Genomic DNA, 20,884 nt, shown 5'->3' with positions numbered 1-20,884 from the left:
CAGTGCAACCCGGGTATTCCTGCTTGTTCAGCTTGGAGCTGCTGGTAAAGGTCTGTTTGGGACACTTCCTTTAGTCTCTGAATCACAGTCATATTTTTGGGATGTGGTGCAGATGTTGAAAATAGTTGCAAATGTGCTTGCTTTGCTTTTCTCGAGTCTAAAATGTGCTATTGGACTTTTATATAACAGATTCTGACTGTGAAGATCTTTCCTTATATCTGCTCATTTATGCACCTGTTTAACTCAAGTACGGTTGTGAAAAAACAAACAAACTACACCATGTGTGAAAAATAACTGCACCTTTGCTGCATCAACAGGAAGGCACAGCAGTAGGGTCAGTAGCAGCCTGCTAGAGTGCTAAATGCACTTGAGCAATTGATCATTTGATTAATTGAAGTTTGCTATATAAGCACAGGCAGAGCAGGTTATTGGAAGGTTGGTGGTTGGAGCTGTTTGCTCCATGCTGCATGCCAAAGTATCCTTGGGCAAGATGTTAATCTAAAGTTGCTCTCCAATGCTTCCTTTGGAGTGTGAATCTGTCTGAATGTTAGACAGAATGCACTTAAGCATAGAAAAAAAGATCTTTTATGAATTGCTGTGAATGGATAACTTTGTATATAAGTGTTGTGTAACTTTGAGTGCTCAGGTAGAGACGAAAAGCACTACATAAAAACCAGTCCATCTACCATCCGCAGGACTGGACATCCCAGCAAAATTAGTCCAAGGTCAGACCAAGATATGTTCAAAGGAACTAGAAAAAAACCCAAATTCACTCTCAGTCAGCAGGATAAAGTTCATAACAGTGCATTAGAAGAAGACTGAACAAGTAGACACCAGAAAGTTGTTGCTGTTTATCTGGATGTAGCGTGTTGAGTGGGAGAAACGTTTCATCGCTCATCCCAGTGACTTCTTCAGTCTAAGCTGAACAAGTACGGTTTATATTTGCACAGTTGCAACAGACCAAGCATTTCAGCACAAACACCTCATAACAATTGACGAACACTGTGGTGGAGGTGCGATGAGCTTGTTTTGCACCCACAGGACCTACCTTTGCACCCACCTTGCATTCACTGAGTTAACAATGAACTCCTCTGTATACCAAAGTATTCTAGAGTCAAATGTGAGGCCATCTATCCAACAGCTACGACTGGGCTCGAATGACATAATGCAACATGGAAGTGCAATGGCCCACTAAAGGCTACCCTGGCCCAGTTAAAATGTGGCAGGAGCATAAGCGAGGTGTGCACCAACAAATACGCACAAACTTTAATGAACTGAAGCAATGCTGGAAAGAAGAGTGAGGCACATTCCTCCTCAAGATGCGAGAGACTGATAGCATCACACAGAAAAGGGCTCAAGTTCAACGGTGTAATATGTCATGTGTTGTTTTTCATTTGAGTTTGTATTTACTAGACTACAGAATGTTCTGATGCATAAAACCTTAGAAGTGAAAGAGGGTGCGCTTTCTTTTTTCCACATGAGTCTACATCCATCTCACCCAGCGTTTACTCATCCATTTACCACAGCATTAGATTTGAAATCCAGAGGTGTATCTTCTTTATCTGATTTGTTTTTAAGATTACAACATATTTAGCAGAAAGAAGAGTCTCACCACAGCAGGTGTGACCGTTTCTCCCGACATATTTTATGACTCACACTCACACTATCTACTCACACCACTAGCACTTTATATAGCCTCTGTAGAAACTATCTACACCCTCACTTATCTTAACTGCACTACTGTATAGCTCTGTGTAAATAATCATTCTGTACATACGATAATTTTTAATCCTACAACTGTTTACAACTTGCATAGTTCCCATTTCTGTATAGCTGTATATCTCAGATTCTGTAAAGTTATTTATTTCATATTCTGTATAGTTTTTCATATTTATATCCTGTTCATAGCCTGTACATAGCTTGTACTCACTACAGCTTGTACATACTTATAGTTATAGAATATTCACAACATACTTCATACCGTGTACATCATAACATACCATAATAGACCCATTTCTGTAATATACTCACATATCTATATTATTGCTAATATATATTGTAATATATCTATATCACTAAAGCACTTCTGGATGGATGCAAAAAGCATTTCGTTGCCCTGTACCTGTGCATGTGCAATGACAATAAAGTTGAATTCTAATTCTAATTCTAATTCTAATTCACTATGCACTCTACTAATGACATGTCACACAAAACACCAGAGATAAAACTGATTAAAAATAAAATAAATCCATGTTCAACAAGTTCAGTAAGCCAAACTGTGATTTCTTGCTTGTTACTGGAATGAACGATCAATCAACCAATCAAGACTTGATCTCTATGAATTGGTAAACACAAACAGCAAAGAAGTTCAAGCCATGACAAACATGAATATATGACATTAAATATTATAGATATGAAAAAGAGCTTATAAACTTACATAAATCCATTTTAGAGGATCGCTCTATTTTGGAAAAATCTAGTAAAAACTAATTTGCATGAAATGACACCAAACGCCGGCTCGATGATCTGATTAGCCTTGTGACTGACACTTACAGAGCTACGACTCCCAAAAGGGAAGTGGTGGCAAGAAGGAGAATTGGAACCAGTAGCCAAAGTCACAGTAAAAACGTTTGGACTGTAATGTGCTTTTCGCCCTGTCACACACTTAAAAGTGCTTCTGCTCCAGTAGACACGAAAAAACGACTGAAGCAGAGCTGATTTGTATCAGGCGAAAAATGTGCACAACTGGAAAAAAAAAAACCCAAAAAACCAAAGAGCTGCATGTGATTGATTTGTTCCAGGCTGCTCTTTCTTTGGTGAGAGTGGCAGATAATTCACTGATGAATAAAGGATCAAACAACAATTTGATTGGTGTTTCATCCAAATTGGCAGGTGCACGTTTTTTTCTATGTGAAACATGCTGGGTTCAGCTGTTGGACAGAGACTGCGACCGACATGGCTGGATTAATCCAAGCTGTGTTGTGGTGTTATTTCCATAGAAACCACAGAAGAGAAAAAAGTAGTTGACTTGATGAATTCAGAAAAAAAGGGGGCTGTAAATGTCTGATAGCAACACTGAAGGACAAAGAGAGAAATGAAAAGTTGTATTAACAAATCAGTGCCAACCTGAGGCACACAAAAATATGACTGGTGATACCGTACAGCCTTACTAGCCCTCCCTGAGATGCCTAATGGACTAGCACATGATAAATAAATGCATTTTTGGAACGTACAACCTTTTATTCACTCTTAGCTGTCACCTTGTCCCATGAAAAAGATGCGTTAAGTATTCCCCAGGTTAAAAGCAAGCCATCACAGGTCTATGCAGCGTACCATTATGCCAAAATGCCTTTGAATTTCAGCATAAAGACAATGTACAAAGAACAAACCTCACCTCTGAGAGCAAATATTGTGTTTTATCTGGACCATATATCTAAAAACGGGACGCCGAAAGAACACAAAAAGTCTTTGCACCTACATATAGTCACAACATAATAAGAACACACAAAGGAATAGCGAAGATCACAAGTGATTACAAGTTCCTACGTTAGCATGTAGCAGTGTTCAAAAACCACTGAGATGTGGGGTTTTTTGTTTTTTCACATCCTAGTCACTTCCGTCACTGCTCATTGCACGGCGAGGCCATGGAGACCAGTAGTTGTGGGTTTTAATTCTGTGTAATGCCAAGCTAACTACCCAGAAGGACTGACTACAGTAGCACTTTCAGGTCCAAGGACTTGTTTCAAAGTACTGAATGAGATGAAAGCAAAATACAAAAAAAACAAGCCTATTCATACCGAGCCTTGTTACTACAAGCTGGTCTTGTAGCGACATGTTTTGGTCGTCAGGCTCAACACATTTTGCTACTTGTCGCATATGTAAATTAAAACAATTTGGAAGCGACTGGATTTTGTTCAAAAAGTCTCTGTTTGGCTGTTCATCATCATAATTTCTATGAGACAGTTTTCTTCAGCAATACAAAATATAAATCATGGTTCAATTTAAAGTGCTCCAAAAATAATCTGCAGCAGTCTCACTTTCTGATAAGGTGATAGAGGTTGAGAAAGAGTTTTGCAGAGGAATTGATACAAGTAAGGCTTGAGAGCGTTCAGCAGTCTTATTATAGCCAAGAGCCCAAATAGTCGATTGATTTGAACACTGCAGCATGCTGTTGCACTACACACACACACACCCCTCTCTAAAAAAACAGGAACAGATCAGTGAAATCAGCTCCCAAGTCTTTGATAGAAACAAAAACCTGAAGTCATGACTGCTCACAATGGAGAACTATTTGTTTTGGTATTTTTTTCCTTTCGTTTTGGAGGATAAAAATAACAGCATGAACAAGGAAGGAGGAACAACCTGCAAAGAAACAGTGTCATATAATTAAGAAGGTAAAAGAGAGTGGGCACGGCATGGGCGAATGACAACATAAGACTCTGAGCTGAAGAAGAATTCGCACAAAGCTCACAAGGGCAAACTCTCCATGCTGACCCTCCCATTGAGGTGTTAAACTATAAGGATGAAAGAAGTTATAAAGAAGCCACTTATCAAGAGTCATTCCACTTTCTTTTTCAAGTGTCTCCTCTTTTATCTTCCCTCTGCCCCAACTATTGAATCTTGCCTTTATTCGAATCACGCTTCAACTTTCTTTACACTCTTTTCTTTTCTTTTCTTTTTGGCGGTCTTTCTTTAGATCTGTGCCATCTCATTTATATTGAGGCTTACATCTGAGCCCTTGGAGAAATCAGGCAGTTTTTCACTGCTGAAGCATGCTAATGGCCTCTAAAAGCCCAAGTAAATCTTTGTTGATTTTAGGAAGAGGCCTTGCTCTGCTTACACAATTTTGTCTTGATTAGGATTCAATGCAGGTTACAGTAGACAGTGTAGATAAACGCCAAAGCTGAAGAGTCGACTCGTCGGATTAAAGATGTGATGCTGCAAATTTGTGTCTGTGAGGCTGCGTATACATGAGATTCGGGGAGAAAATAAAAACGATGCCGAAATCTGGCTCATCGCTGAAGCTTAGTGTCTGAGTTGTTGGCTTAATTTGACATTTTTAATGCGCTGGAATTTTAATAATGCTCAGAAATTATAATATAAACAGAGACTAATGATTCAAAACACCATCTTCTAAGCTGCTCTAATCATGATTTAATCAACAGTGGATCCATTGAAGGGGTTGCTTCAAGTGCAAACCTAAGGATAAATCTGCCTAGACACTGCTGTCTCCCTCTCCTTGCTAAGCATGCAACAGTAGATGGGCCAAAGCATAGCTAGCTAATTAACAAATACCTAGTAAATAGGCTAAATTCAGCCTAGAATTACATTCTCCAGGCAGCCAAAAATTACATTAACTTTGTACCATAAGACTTGCTCCAAAACAAACTTTCTCCTTGCCTTTGGCCTTTCTCACAAACACACACAGAGATGAAATATCTGTCAGCCCCTGGGCCATAAGGCAGAGGAGGCTCAGTGAGGTTCCACGTCCCCTTCTTAATCCACCACCCCGCCTGCATCCTTCACTCAAACCTCCTCACTGCTTCCCCTCAGACGCTTTCCTCACACCGCTGTTCTCTGGTGTGATGTGTGTGTGCATGTATGTAACACTTTGTGTGGCTTTTAAGTGAGTAGCGCTAAACTGATTAATTCAGAAAAAAAGACAAAGCTTTACGAATGTGTCAAACTTCTTGACTCAATGATACAAAAAAAAGTGACAGACTAGAAGCGGCAATTCCCAGCCTCAGTCCAGCCACATTAAAGTTTCTCCGCTTAGTTAAATATCCCACAGAAAGGCTGCCAAGAAGGCCTTCGTGGAGAGACTGTGCATATGAGTGTGTGATTACAAGTGTACCTTCTCCAACAAAAGTGTACCTGGTGAGAAGCAAACAAAGTACAGGTTGATCCAGAGCTGGATCCATAAACCAAAGACACGTTTGATGTGTTAAAAATGGGCGAGAGTGCAAGCCAGAGGGCAAAAAGAGCCAAACTCACACAGAACAGGAAGACCGCCTTTCTTTTCATCATTTTTATAGCCTCATCCAGCTTCCTGAATTACCCACACTTCACTCACTCCCCGTTGGCAAGTTCATCCCATGACACACATACGAGTGAACCAGGAGACCCCATGCCAGCTCTAATGGTCTACATCTAAGCAAGCTACTGCTGAGCTGATAGCAGGTCAAACCCACTAGACCCACTGACAGTTTCATATTGTTAAGCTGCGCTGAAAAGCACCTTAAATTGATTGGCATGATCTGTGCTGACAGACTGAAGAGCATGCTAATATGGAGATACCGGCTTAAAAAGACATTTAGGAGGGGATCGGTGCCTTTTGGATTTGTAAAACTGTTCAAAAAATAATATGTGAATTAAGGTCAATGAATTTTTTTATTTCCAACTCCATCCCTTCCTTTCATTTGATAAATTATGGGATTTTGAACTTGAAGATGTTTTCAAGGTTTGGCGTTTGTGGCACTGTAATAAAAAGTGTGCCATTACTGGCATACACAGATTAAGAAAAGTGAAAATAGCTTTTCAGCATTTAGCGGTTTGTGCACAGCGTCTTTCACTGCAGCCACACACAGCACACAAATACTTATGGTTAAAAATACATTAGATTTGGTCACTACTGTGTTATACAAGCACTCGTTGTTGAATTGAGCAAAATGACCACAAATGATATTAATGGGTTCTCATTTGGTAAATGAGGGACTTCTTGACTAAACATTGCACCTGTTTGAACACCAATATGACTGTGCTGTGGGTCCAAATCCTACAGCTACCTGTGCCTTTAGGGGTGCCTTTGCTCCAGCTTGTAGAGGGCTCTCCACTAATTTCACCTAAATATCACTTCACTCGCATGGCAGCACATTCTTGTTTTACTGCAAACTTTTAAAACTTTTAAAAACTATGCTCCACCACTCCTCAGATTCATACAGTTTTAATCTGTGAGTCTTCTGCATAATCTTCTAAACCAACAATGTCCACAAGCACATCTTTCAGCATGCCTCCATTTTACTTGCATATTCTTTTGGAACTGCTCACAGAGGCAGATCACTGCTGGAGAAGAAGACTGATGGCTGAGGCGAGAAAAGAAGCCGTCGCCTTTATGGGTGAAACGCAGCTGTGAAGAACTGGAAGACAGGCATATGTAGCATATAGCTTTAGGCACAAATTGCTGGGATCCATATTAGCATGGAAGGCTAAATAAACAAGGGCATTAGGTGGAAGCCGTTGATTGACAAGGAAACGAAGATAATAAATACTGGAAAGGATCTTAGATGAAAATAAACATATGCTTCTATTCCCATTATGGGAACATTTAGTGGAATTACACTTTAATTATTTCTATAGTTCCACTTGTATATTATGAATGTATAATTTCTATGTCAAGCCAATACTATGAAAATATGAGGGTGTCTAAGGACTTCATCCATTTATCAGCTGATAAAGACACAGTTAACAAGACATCTGGTATCAGTAAGTAATCTGTGAAAAAAGAGGACTGTATAACTATTTCGACCGCTCTGATTATTTTATATTTTGTGGGCTAAAACACCATCATGTGGGTTTTAATCAGGTGCAGGGCAAAGCGAGCTCAGGGCCAATGGCTGAGTAAGAAGGGCTCTAATCGTCTCTTGGCTGAGCTGCAGAAGTGTGCGTTCTCTTTTGTAATAATCGATTCCCAAATATGTCTCACGACAGCCCAGAGGTCATGGAAACCAAACAAAGCTCCAGGTGGCTGAACTAATTCGATCCTCATCTCTGGCACAAGGTGTGAGAATCAGTGGCATGAGCTGCTGGGCTGCTTCTCTGGAAGAAAACCGGCACGAGTCAGATTTCAGAAGCACGAAACATTTCCAGAATACTAAATAATACCTTTCCTTGTCATCGGCCTCCCTGAATTTTCCCAGGTTTCCCTTTACTGTACCCCCTCCAATGGTTGCCTGTGGCTGTTAGTATCTAATTCATTGTCCTAGTGCGCTGCCAAAAGAGGTGCAGTCCAGCTTTTTTTCCATTTTTTCAGCCTGAACACACCGACTCATTCTCTGCAGCCTGTTTCTTACCCGCCCAATTTTGCCCTTCTCTAATCAATTACATCCCCACTGCAAGTCTGTTGCCTCTGCCTCCCCTTCATTGCTGACTCATAATTCATCGAATCATTGGCATTTTAAACACCTTTATCCCCTATCAGGATGACCTGATAGGCATCAAATGAAAGTGGTGCAAATCTCACTTCTTACTACTTTTAAAACCACTGACACACACACAGCAGGCGGTGAAGTGAGCAACGTGGCTCCCCTGGTGGACGATCGCTGTAATATCATCGGTCCTAAAACATGACAACATCACTGTTTGTTACATGAGGGCGACGGATGTTATTACATGTTATTACTTGTTATTATATCATTGATGTTTTTGTCATTGTCAAATAATCTGGCATAATCTTGGGAGGAATGGCGGGTAACAAAGGAGAGGAAAATTCCTCTGAGCCCAATAAAAACATTTCCAGATATATCTGTGTTCAGCTAAGACAAAAACAAACATAAGGGATATGTGAAAAGAAAAGAAAAAAATCAGTCAAACGCCTCAGCTGGTATTCTCCCACAGTGGGTGAAAAATGCACATACGCATAAAACACCTCTGTAAGTGGCTGCTTGAAACACTGACTGTGTAATCTGATGGGCTGTGGGAGTTAGCAGTCTGGGCTCACCAGTCAGCTGGTAAACGGGAATGTGGGAGCAAGACTTTTTTGACTAGTTGCCATTGTTTCTACTCCAGCCAGGAGTCGGACAGTCACTCCTCTCAGCAGTGCAGAGGTCCAAAGAGCGATGTTTTGTTTTTCTTTTGCAGTTAGGCAAGCGAGGTGAGATTCACCTAACTTTATTTTAAACTCTGATTGTGTTAATCAGGAAGCATTAAAAGGACCTTGCTCATCCCCTCGCGAGCAAATAACCACAGGAATTTGAGGAATGCTGTGAGAACGATGTTGCAGCTAATGGAATTCATCAGAAGCCACAGTGTAAACAATTTTATGGAACCCAACTTTGAATGGTCGTGGAAAAGCCATCTTCGTGTCCCGGGTTATTTTGGTTACATCCTTAATGAGTGGCAGGTGACCGACAGTTAAATGATCCACATGTTGAAAACAGTGTGTTATTCCAGCACAGCACAGCAGAACAGAACAAGCACAACCGAAACAACTTTTATCTGAAGATGCTTTTCTTAATCGTTCATTTCGAAAGTATATAAAGTCACAGCAGTAGATTCTCCCGTGTAAAAACCCGAGTAATTATTCACCGCAAGCCTGTTTTTGTCTACCCTGCGTGTTGCACAGTACCACTTTTTATTACAACTGTTCACAAGAAAGCAGTGTCACCAATCCCACCCGAGAAGTCAGCAGCCCTTTCTCATGTTCTTGACACAAAACCTCTCCTCTTACCTTTGTGCTTCTCCATTCGCTCGCCCCTTCAGCTCTCATAAAACGAATCAATCCCAACGAAACTTTGCGGCAAAGTTCCTCAATGATGGCACTACTTCTGCAACTAATGCGGAATGTAGCCCGACCCTCCCGTTTTCAACAATACACTGACTGAGCCGGACACGCTGAGTTGTGACGGAACAACAGCGCTCTCCTCTTGTTCCTCATCTCTCTTTTTTGCCACACCTCCTCCACCTCCAAGTTTGCAGCATCCAGACAGAGACTACGTCGCTGCTTCAAGACCATCATCCAGGTGTCACTCAAACATCCACGCCCGTAGACTTTCAGTGACAAACTGGGGGAATGAGCTGTCTTTAAGGGCATTTAAATGCGTGCGCTAAAGTGGAAACTAAAGGGAAGTCTGCGTATCCAGAAGCTCATTTTATCTGTTTCTCTGCTGTGCTTCAGTTGCCTATCTTGGGTCGAATAAAAGGCTAATGCTAAAGAGAGGAACCCTGTTTCATGTCAATTGATTATGTTTTTGCCGTAACATAACAAATCCTCAGGCAAACACCAGAAATCCTCCAAATCCAGAAAGGTAGAAACTGCTGTTTACCAAATCTTGGATTGGCATCCTTGACTGCTAATAAGCACTCACATGAAAGTGAGTTCCTGTCGCCTTCCAGCTCTCTCGTTCTCTCCTGCAGCAGAAAAGTGAAGTTCTCTGCCTAAACAATCGAGAATCCCCGTGGGAGAACCGTGACCGGGTGGAAGTATGGGAGGAATGTGAAGCGGAGTAGCAGATCATGCTCCAGAAGATGATTAAAACGCACGACACGCACTCTGGTATTTGAAGACGTGAACATATTGTGTTTATTCAATGCAGACACAGAATATGAATATGTAGGTGAATATAGAAGAGAGAAAAAAAAGCAAGATTTATTTGAAAAATAAACAAAAAGGGGGGTTAAAAAGAAAAACATTCTAAAATATTCAGTGACAGCAAAAGAAAAACATGAAATAACCAATAGTTCTTAAAAAAAAAAGATCTAAAGGAACCATGACAGGAATAAAACACAGCCTTCGGATAGAACAATGTTTTATGGCTCCTACAGATCTTGACAGCTTCAGGAGCCCATCAGCAGTCACCTTGAGAAAAAAACGACCACTTTCAGTGTTCTAACTAAAATTCCTCAACCAGAGGATTTTCTTTTTGTTTAATTTCCCCCTTTGCTATTCCAAAAATTTTAGAACCTGTCAAGATGCTATCCAGGAAGTATATTGGTAGAAAGCAGGTCTTCAGCATGTCTTGACTTCCTGTTGAGCCACTTCAAGAAGGATCTGCAGCTGCTTGCTGCAATAATCTGGGAATGTTGGAGAAACAGTATTATGCACAGGTCAAGAAGTGCTCTCTTTCTTAAGATGTTTATCTTTCTGTCTTCCTAAAGAATGGTCTGACCCAGCTCAGAGTCTGATGACTTAATAATAGCCCAAGGTTCGTGTTTCACATACAGTGCTGTGAAGATGTTATGTATCACTTCCTGATTTCTTCTATTTATTTTTTTGGTCACACTTACATGTTTCCCATGTTTCTTCAAAAAATGTATAATCTTAGACAAAGATAACACCAATCAATCCAAAATGCAGTCTTTAAACGATCATTTTGTTTATTAAGGCAAAAATGTTATCCAAACCTTCCTGGTGTAAAAAAGTAGTTGTCCTAAAAACTGGTTGTACCACTCTTAGAAGCAAGAACTGCAATCAAGACTTTGCGATAACTGACAATGAGTGTTTTACATCGCTGTGGAGGAATTTTGGCCCATTCATCTTTGTTGAATAACATTTTTCCCTTAATAAATCAAATCTTTAATAAAAAGTGCATTACGTGGAAAACTGGAAAACTTTGTGGTTCCTGTGTTATCCACATTGTGGTCACTGTATTTTCAAAATAAAATATTTAAATAAATAATGAAATTATCGTTCTATTATTATTGCTTACACCTCTTATATTGGACTTATGGGTATTTGTAAGATAGTGATAGGAGTAGGGAAGTTTCAGCACTACTACAAATAAAAGTGTCCGTGTTCTGCAAGGAGTTGATTTCAGTCATTAACTTCCTCATTCACAGGGATGTTTTGTAACAAAATGAGTATGCATATTGCATGATTTCACTTCCAGCTGATGGAAAACCACCTAGATTTTACACGCAAACAGGTGCTAGACTTCCCCATCAAAATCTGGATAATACATTTTAAGGCAAAACTGCAGTGACGCAGTGTTTTCACAACAACCACGTGTTTCTGTGAGAGACCTAGTCCATCTTGCAGGACAGATGGACTAGGACTTCAAATGCTTTGCAGGTATGAGACTTACTGAAGATTCGCCTCCATGTGGGGGGCAAGCAAAAGTGGTAGACGGTCATGTAGTAAACTGGAACCCCAGACAATGTAACTGCACAACTACATCCTGTGTTCCAAGGGTCCGAGTAAAGAGAGAGACCCACAATGAAGAAAGACACCGCTGTGAAGGTGACTGCGACGACCAACGGCACCTTAATGTTAATAACCACAATGTAGCAAATACATAAACAAACAAACCAATAAATTGTTCAGTTTAACATGTAGTAAGACAAAAAGGCTTTGCAATTCAGTACAATATGCTAACCTTAAAAGGTCTAGGGTGGAGGGGGAAACGATATCGATGGATGAGCATCCCCAAGGTTGCCAAGGCAATGAAGAACCAATGAGAAAAGGAGGCAAGGCTGATGAGCTGGGAAATATCTCCACTGATTAACATGATCACCATCAGTGGGTACTGGAGACACACAGAAAACAGAGTAACTCTTATGTCACTGTTACACACACAGTGATTAAATACACAGAATCAAGAATCATCTCATATCTTTTTAAGGTGAATTAAATATACAGTTTAAATATATTTAATAAGATATTCACGATAAAATATTAGGACTTATTCTTGGTTGAAATTAAACATTCTACTTTGAGAGTTTTTGACCAATGCCTTGTCTTCTGTACTATATTTTCAAAGCGTTTTACTATTTATTTACGTAGATGACTGGTTTATAATGTGTGGACAGCTCTTTACCATTAACAGCAAAGCAGGTAAAGGTGTGTGTCTGTGGATATGGATTGTGGAAAAGATCTGTGGCCAGTAGCCCTCTCTGGCTCCAACGAAAAGCATCCTGCAAGACAGAGCTCTCACATGAGTTCAAAGCCACAGAAAAGATGGCAGTAATCATGTTTTAAGAGGTCCGAATACCTTGGTGACACAAAGATGCCACCATTAAGTGTTCCGAGGCAAGATAAGGCCACAAGTACTGGAATTACAGAATCCAATCCCTGAAGAGCACAGGTGGCGAATGTCTGCGGGACAGAGAGCTTATCACACAAACTCTGTACACACATCGCTCTGATTTTTCTTTTTTAATACAGTACAGAATGTGATGTACCCCAGCCACAGCATCAGACAGCAGCAGCTCAGTGGGAGCCAACATAGTGTAGTAGGCCACATTAACAAGCACATATAAGACTGTCACGGTCATCATAGACGAGATTATTGCCAGTGGGATGTTTCTGTTAAGACAGGATACAGACAGAGTGATATAAGAGCTGCAGCCAACTTGGTCTGAGAAAAAAAAAAATGAAGATGCAATCTACCTGCTTGGATTTTTGACCTCTTCTGTGACAAAGTTCAAACTGGACCTAAAGAAAAATAAGGAATGACACAGGCATCTGATGTTTGTAACAGTATGATTTAATGGACTGTACAAAGCTAAGCAAAATAGTTTTGTATAAATTATGGTAAAAAAAACCAAACCCAAACATGTTAAAATCGTTTGTATTTGTAGCAGCTCTCCTGATATAATATGTTTGCTTACCATCCACTGTAGGCATATAGGCCATTATAGATGGCGAGTGGCAGCCTGTCTAATGTTAATGATTCAAACTCAAAACCATTCTGGAAGTTTTCAGTCTTTCCTGCAAAAAGGATGATACAGAAAGAGATGACAACCAACTGAATGCATTGTAATTATTATTATTATTGTTATTGTTGTTGTTGTTGTTGTTATTATTATTATTATTATTATTATTAGTGGTAGTAGTAGTAGTACAAAATCAATTCTGCAAAATTTGGGTTGCTGTGCAAAAATGTACAAAAACGATGCAAGAATTTACAAATCTTATATTTCGTGCACAACTGAACATGGAAAATATATTGAATGATCACACAGAGAAAATCCCAGTCTCTGAAAAGCAATGTCGTATTTTCAATTGAACATAAATTTGGGCCAAAGCCATGTTTTACCACTGTGCAAGAATGTTACATTATTCTGATTTTTTTTTTTTTTTTTTTTTTTTTTTGCAGAGTAGTGAACCTCTGTACATTTCTACTTCTGAGAAACTCTCTAAAATGCTCTTCTTATATCCAGTCATATTGCTCATTTGTTGCTAGTTAACCTAATTAGTTCCTGAAGCTGGTTCTTTTTAGTATTTCTTACTTTTTTCAGCTTTTTTTCAGTATTTTTTATTTTCTTTTTTGGGTGGATCTTTACAGTTAGGAAGTCTGTGTCTTCAGAAATAACAATTACGTGTTCCCACCTTTGACCAAAGCAATGATGCCAGGGATGATGATGAGGACTAAAGCAAACATCTTAATGAAAGTCAAAGAGACCTGGATGTGAGATGCCATGCGCACACTCCAGCAGTTGACTGCCACAAGAAATGCTACAGACACACAAAGATAAACAACTGGCAAAATAAACTATTGTGGTTAGTATAATACAAACATGTAAAAAAAAAATAAAAATACAGGACTGTGCAAAGTTGTTGAGTCATTCTTCATCTCTTTATATTTTGCAAGGAAAATGGGAAATAGATGAATGAGTAAAATTTCTGCACGCATGGAAATATGTGTTCTGTTTGGAAGTATATAGGCAAAACAAGTTTGTACAAAATTGCAGAAACTTGTTTTTACAATTTAAATGAGCTTTAAAGATTTGGTACTCCGACCTTTATTCTTGAACTCCCTAGTTCTCCAGGCTTCTTGAAGGACATTCAAAGATCTTCTTTACATGTTGGCTGCCTCCTTTTCTTTCCTCTCTCAAGCTGATTTTTGTCAAGTTCAGATCTGAGCTCTGATCTGAGTCCATGACTGATAGTTTTCAATTGTGTGTTTTTCTATTCACATATACTTTTACTGCTTTGGCAGGGTATTTGGGATCATTTCAAGCTGAAAAATGAAAATATTCCCAGTCAGATACTTTCCAGCTGATATTGAAAGGTTTATAAAAGTCAGACGTTTCTTTTGTGTGTTCAGAATTCCAACAATTTTGACAAGATCCCCAAAATCACAGCATGAAATCAAGCCCCAAACCATGACAGAGCCTCCACTGTGTTTTACAGCTGGTTCAGACACTCACTGTTGTACCTCAGTGATTTGAACAAAACAATATTCCATGAAACCAGACTTTCAGTTTGTTGTATTGTAGCATACCTCAGTGGCTTTGTAACAGACACTCTTCCACTTAGACCATTTCTAATACGGCTTCTGTGAATTTTAGAAGGATTACCTGAAGGCCTAGATGCATACCTCAGTCTCTACTGGATTTTTCCTATAACTTAAGGACATGTTCATTGGATTTTGTTCATCTGCTACAGATTCTTTTAACCACTTTTTCCCATTTCCTCAACATTTCAAAGGAAACACTGCACACTTGAGAGGTTTTTGGTTAATAACACTTTAGGAATCACTTTGTGAGAGCAAAAATACAATCTCTTGCCCTGTTATCTTTTCTGTTCTTCATAGAGTCAGCTAAAGAAATTAGAGAAAAATTATTACAAGACAGTCTATTTGGAAGCAAAACATAAAGAAATCAAGGTAGACTCAAGACTTTCGCACAACACTGAGAACTGAAAACCACTCACTCACTCCAAGGATGCTCACAAGTTTGATTAGCATTGTCGGAGCAGCACATGGTGCGAAGAATGGCTCCACCACATAACGACTGAAGGCCAAGGACACAAGGGAAGTCGAAGCTGGTCTGGATATTAAAAATATTTTCAGTGATTAAGCGCTGACTCTATTTTATAACTCTAGCCTGATAAATAATAATCTTACCTGATAAATAAGAACTCAACCCAGAGTCGGAGGAAAGCAGGAAGGGGTCCTAATGTCTCCAATAGATACGTGAAGTCACCCCCTGATTTTGTAAAAGTGGTGCCTAGTTCAGCATAGCACAGTGCCCCTGGAAGAACAGAAAATAAGCACATGAAAATTTTTTGATTGTGATTTGACAATCAAAGGCCTTTCTGACAAAACCTTTAAAGAATTTGATCATCATGTTGGGCTCAAATCAGATTTTGTGGTTATTAGACAAATGTATACATTGAAGATACCTATTACATGTAATATTTATGACCAGCTTAAGAGATTTATTTTTACATCTGTAATTATTGATGAACTTTGATAAACTTTGATAACCAAGCTTGCAACATGATGCTTCAAAATGTGTAGTTCACGAAACAATGAACTGACATCTTTAATTTACAGTTTATGGAATTTTAAGCTTGAGACATAAATACAGCTTTTAAAAGACAGAATACACTTTATTCAGATCTTACCAAACAAGGAGAGGACCCCACACAGTCCCCACACTAGAAGTGACAGCTCCACGCTGCCACTGTTCATTAGGACTCCCTTCGGTGCAATGAAGATCCCACTGCCCACCACTGTTCCAATGATGAAAGATACAGCAGGCAGCAGCCCAATCTCCCTCCGAAGGTGCACCAGCTCCTCGTCCGTCTTCTTCTTGTTATCGTCCTCTTTATTCATCTGTGTGTGTCCCATTTGTCCGTGGCTGCAGGTCACAAAGTAAATGAGCTTGAAGCTATAACAGAAAGAAGCCTCGACCTACACGTTTTTCTGTGTTCACTCGCTCTTACTCCATTGTCCAGCCTGATTAGGGAACAAAGCCAGTACTCTTCCAAACTTCAGCCATTAAACATAACAGCTTTAAGCCTTGACGCTTTTGTGTGGAGCTTGTCAGAGTCCTTTTAGACTCAAAGAGAAAAGAGTTGGGATGTTGCAGAAACAGCTACATAGACTGCACATAGCTACTTTTAACAAGGTTCACACAAGCTGTCATTTTCCTCTGGTTTCACACAGTTTATGTGTTCTCATTTGTCTACCTACTACAGAATGTTCATTTATCACTGCTTCCCTTCCTGTAAAAGTCACAACACGTCACTGATATTTACAAATTTATGAAAAGAATTCAGCTACAGATTGTCTCATGTTTCTTTGTCAAGTTAAATAAACCTTTTTGAAGATTGTTTGACCACTATGGGAGTAAAATGTTTACAATGTGAAGCTGTATTAGTGTAAACCTAAGCAATGTGGTTTATATCATCTCTGCAGACTGCATTTTTAAATATTAACATTATAAACTATCCACTTGAAAGGCTGCTAAAGCACTCTAATGCATTGTGAAACTATCTGTCTGAGCATATTAAGGGCTACATTAAGAATTTATTACCTTTGTGATTAAAATGTAGTCAACATAATGTATTGTAAATGTTAAAGCCTACATGTCAGACACCTTGTCCCAACCATGATAAATGACACAGTGTATTTATAAAAGAACAAGCTATTGTGATTCAAGGACAAAACAAGATACAAAATAACAGAGAGATTAGTTGTAGATTTTACTGACATGAATCAGCACAGATGACAGTCTTGCAATTTTAAAACCAGGAGCAACCACTACAAACATATGATCATTAATTTTTTAAGTCTAGACGGAAAACAAGCAATTTATCTGATGGTGTTTTAACACTGGTAATGTCAAGGCAGGGTATGATTAAGCTTCTAGGGGCCTATATCTTGATATCTATATGTCCATAATTCCTTTTCTAAATGAAAAGGTTTGAGTGCACAGAAAAATAATTCATTAATTAATTAAGAAAAATAGCTAAAGTGTTTTAACAGCTTAACTGGGACAGGCGAGAGGCTACCATGCCACTATGTGTTAGTAGATAGAAATGGTAATAACTAGACTTTCTACAGGCGTGTGAAAAAGAAAGTCCACATTCACTGTTCCCATAAGAATGAAGAGGGTAAAGAACAAGCAGGTGCTACAAATCCCCTTGTTTAACTGATCACCAGTAAGTGTGACCACCTCCTGGAAAGTAGAAGTTTTGGCAGTTTGCAGGTCTAAAGCACTCAGGTGTGTGTTAACAAGATGCTGCAAGCATCCCAAGAGTGGACGTCCAAGTAAATTCAACTCAAGATCAGGCTGTGCAGTGTGCAAGGAAAAAACCTCTTTGTGCTAGAAAGAACATGGCAGCATGGTAAATGGTAAATGGCCTGTATTTATATAGCGCTTTACTAGTCCCTAAGCACCCCAAAGCGCTTTACATATCCAGTCATCCACCCATTCACACACACATTCACACACTGGTGATGGCAAGCTACATTGTAGCCACAGCCACCCTGGGGCGCACTGACAGAGGTGAGGCTGCCGGACACTGGCGCCACCGGGCCCTCTGACCACCACCAGTAGGCAGTGGGTGAAGTGTCTTGTCCAAGGACACAACGACCGAGACCGTCCAAGCCGGGGCTCGAACCGGCAACCTTCCGATTACAAGGCGAACTCCTAACTCTTGAGCCACGATCGCCCGAGCATGGTTAGAAAAGTTGTTTCCCCGAACAAACAACAAGACTTCTCTCCTTTGGACAGACAGAATTCAAGTGGAGATGTTTAGTCATAAAGTATAGCGCCAATTTGAGTGAAAACCAAATACAGCATATCAGCACAGACGTCTCATAAAACCTTTCAAAGTGGTGGAGTGGTAATGGACTCGCTTTGAAGCCAGAGTAAAGACTTGTAGTCAAGACTGCCTAAACCAAGAACAAGACAATACCAAGACCAGAGGGTATCGAGACCAAGACAAGACCAAGACCAAGACGGACCGAGTCAAGACCAAGACAAAGTCGAGACGAGACCAAGACCAAGACCGAGACAAAAAAAGTCTTTAAATTGCAGCCACGGGTGCCAGGCATATTTATGTGTTTTTGCGATGCACTCGCACAGCCCTCCTCACTGCTGTCTACAGTCTCACTCACTTACTGAGAGGACAGACGCACGCTCCACTTGACTATCGCGTCTCTCACCCTCTCTGTTTTTTACATAATGATATTATCCTATATCCTCGCATGTGATTGGCCACAATATGGAGGGATTGGAGCATAGCTGAGCTACTGTGTGAGAGCTGAGCAGCGAAAAGAAATTAAGTGAGGAGCCGGCTCTCGCTCAATGGGAGTCGACTCTTCTGATTCACTACAAAGCACTCTCTAAGCACGGCTCTTAGAGCTAAAGCTTTTGCGCATGACACATTATCGAACGTTACGTTGTGTGTCATGGATACTGTTGACCCCAAATATCCCGACCACTATGTCGATCTGAGACAGCGAGACCGAGACAGCGAGACCAAGACAAGACCAAGACCACATAAAAGTGGTCTCGAGACCGTTCTCGAGACATCCAATTTTACCAGAGGACTTGGGCACCTTGCAGTCAATACCAAAGTATTCTAGAGTCAAAGTGAGCCCATCTGTCCAACAGCTACATCTTGATTGAAATTGGGTTAGTGGAACAGCAATCTCAAGGACATGAGCAAGTCTACAACAGAATTGCTGAAAAACAAATAGTGCTGCAACACTCCAAAGACAGCTGCGGATTAATGAACACCTCCAAATCTCAAAGAACTGAAGCCCAATGATGTAAGGAAGAGTGGGCCGAAATTCCTCCATAATGTAAGAGACCGATAAAGTCAGAGAAAAAATGATTACTTCAAATTATTGCTGCTAAAGATGGTTGAACTGAATGATCGGGTGTAGGCTACTCAGTTTTTCACAGGATTTCACACAGCCCGGTAAAAACTTTCTTTTTCACGGGACTGTATGTGCTGTTCACACTGTTTATGGATCACATAAAAAACAAAACATCAAGACGAGTGAGCATGATAATGAATAAAGAGTATGTATTTGCATCTTTGCCCACGTTTTTGAGTCTTACAGATATTTCAACCACTTTTCATTGTCTTCATCGTCAAACAAAGACGTCTGTGTCCACAAGGTCATGTGAGCTATACGTAAATTTTCTTTGATCTAATTATTGTTTGCGAGGTAGGATCAACACCCTTTCTTTTTCTTTCCATTAATAAATCCAATTTTTAATTAAGGAAACGCTTTTAATCTCTTTTAGAGAAACATTGTTCTGTTTTTTCTTTTTTCAGATCCTAGGCTTGAAACTATGGCTAGCAGATGATGTCAGCCTTTTCTATGCTTCATCCAGTGGTTAAAGTGGGATTTGAGGAATGAGTCAAACCAGTATAATGCTAGTAAAAGGTGGAATTTGGAAAGAACATCAGTAGCTTAAATTAAAATTAAAATTACTCACGATTACTACTTCTAGGAACCGGTCTTGTAAGTCAGCCATAGTTAAAGGTATCTGGATGCCTACTTTGATCCATTATATTATTTAAATTTCATTTTAATGGTTAAACTGACATATATAATAGCATTCATTGTTGTTCAGATTTAAGCTTTAAATTTCTGGTCCTTACCTTTGAAGAGACTCTCCCATCTTCCTCTCCTGACCTCTTTCTCTTTTGTCTTCCTCCATCTCTATGTGTGAACTTATCTCACACTCACTTTTCTTTTTCTTCCAGGAAACTGCAGCTACAGCAACTGCAGATAACGGTAGCTCGCAGACGCAGTATGTTGCAAATGTTACAGAACAGTTTGTTTCTTTGGTGATATTCGTTGAGCTATTTGAAATGTTGCATTTGAAATTAGACGCCACTTCAAGAAACATCTTGTCCCTGCATCTTCTTTGCATCGACACCACTCTGAGGACGTGTGCGGGTGACAACATGTGGTGACTTAGCTGCTTCCATGGCATCCACTGGAAGGGCCAGGGTGGACTACATGAAAAACAAGATTGACTTTACATTATTTTGTATTAAACGTCTTATAAGATTTAACAAAAAGTGCCGGAACGCCGTTCTGAATCGTTTGACCCATGCCTTTATCATACTGCATTCAGTGAGTGTTTAAAGTGTGAATGTGAGTCAGGCATGGTGGCTCAGCATGAACTGAAAACAGGGGTGGTCCGGCATTTTTCTCCTCCACTCTTTCTGTGTGTGTCCAAGGACTGTCTAGTTAATCCAACTGGGGAATTCCTATTGTGCAGTAGACCTTTGTAAGGCCCTGACTGCGCGGGACGTTCAAGGTCCTAAACATTCAGATTCGGATGATTTGGGGTCATCATGCTTGCCTTTTGTGTGTGTGTGTGTGTGTGTGTGTGTGTGTGTGTGTGTGTGTGTGTGTGTGTGTGTGTGTGAGTGAGCGAGAGAGAGAGAGAGAGAGAGAGAGAG

General features: G+C 39.9%; 2 protein-coding genes across 6 annotated transcripts in view; both read right to left on the bottom strand.

Annotated features, from left to right (window-relative positions):
* afap1l2 (actin filament associated protein 1-like 2) overlaps positions 1-9,680 on the bottom strand; it is a 45,532-nt gene extending 35,852 nt beyond the window's left edge. For 2 of the 4 annotated variants that reach the window (XM_086303669.1, XM_086303670.1), the window contains exon 1: positions 9,446-9,677. In XM_086303669.1, the coding sequence (XP_086159795.1) occupies positions 9,446-9,461 (16 nt within the window). In that variant the 5' untranslated portion in view covers positions 9,462-9,677. Of the gene's footprint in view, positions 1-9,445 lie in introns of all 4 variants that reach the window. The other 2 variants (XM_086303667.1, XM_086303668.1) reach the window with 2 other exon arrangements.
* A 593-nt stretch (positions 9,681-10,273) lies between these two features.
* Positions 10,274-20,409, bottom strand: LOC147323357 (cystine/glutamate transporter-like). 2 transcript variants are annotated; one of them, XM_086303661.1, is made up of 13 exons: positions 20,072-20,409; positions 16,067-16,302; positions 15,564-15,690; positions 15,371-15,486; positions 14,045-14,170; positions 13,324-13,423; positions 13,103-13,147; positions 12,895-13,018; positions 12,705-12,808; positions 12,531-12,627; positions 12,090-12,239; positions 11,799-11,976; positions 10,274-10,788 (listed from the first exon to the last, which is right to left on the bottom strand). In XM_086303661.1, the coding sequence occupies exons 1-13, from the start codon at positions 20,407-20,409 to the stop codon at positions 10,724-10,726; spliced, it is 1,806 nt and encodes a 601-aa protein (XP_086159787.1). In that variant the 3' UTR covers positions 10,274-10,723. The 2 variants fall into 2 exon arrangements, with proteins under 2 accessions (XP_086159787.1, XP_086159788.1); XM_086303662.1 differs by having other exon boundaries at positions 14,045-14,194; positions 20,072-20,202.
* Positions 20,410-20,884: the final 475 nt, after the last annotated feature.

The sequence above is a fragment of the Aulonocara sp. 'chitande type north' Nkhata Bay genome, linkage group LG8 (assembly GCF_057382095.1).
Source record: "Aulonocara sp. 'chitande type north' Nkhata Bay isolate Kocher_YH1m ecotype deep benthic linkage group LG8, A_spYH_male_GT1.1, whole genome shotgun sequence".
Taxonomy (NCBI): domain Eukaryota; kingdom Metazoa; phylum Chordata; class Actinopteri; order Cichliformes; family Cichlidae; genus Aulonocara; species Aulonocara sp. 'chitande type north' Nkhata Bay.
Note: the sequence above shows the minus strand (reverse complement) of the source record. Positions and strands in the feature narration are given on the sequence as shown.

Bases quoted from the DNA above. Each gene is read 5' to 3' on its own strand.
- LOC147323357 (XM_086303661.1), bottom strand. From the start codon at position 20,409: ATGCCATGGAAGCAGCTAAGTCACCACATGTTGTCACCCGCACACGTC. The intron at 15,487-15,563 runs GTAAGATTATTA...TTTAATATCCAG, and splicing joins GTTGAGTTCTTATTTATCAG to ACCAGCTTCGACTTCCCTTG. The intron at 13,424-14,044 runs GTGGGAACACGT...TCCTTTTTGCAG, and splicing joins CATCATTGCTTTGGTCAAAG to GAAAGACTGAAAACTTCCAG.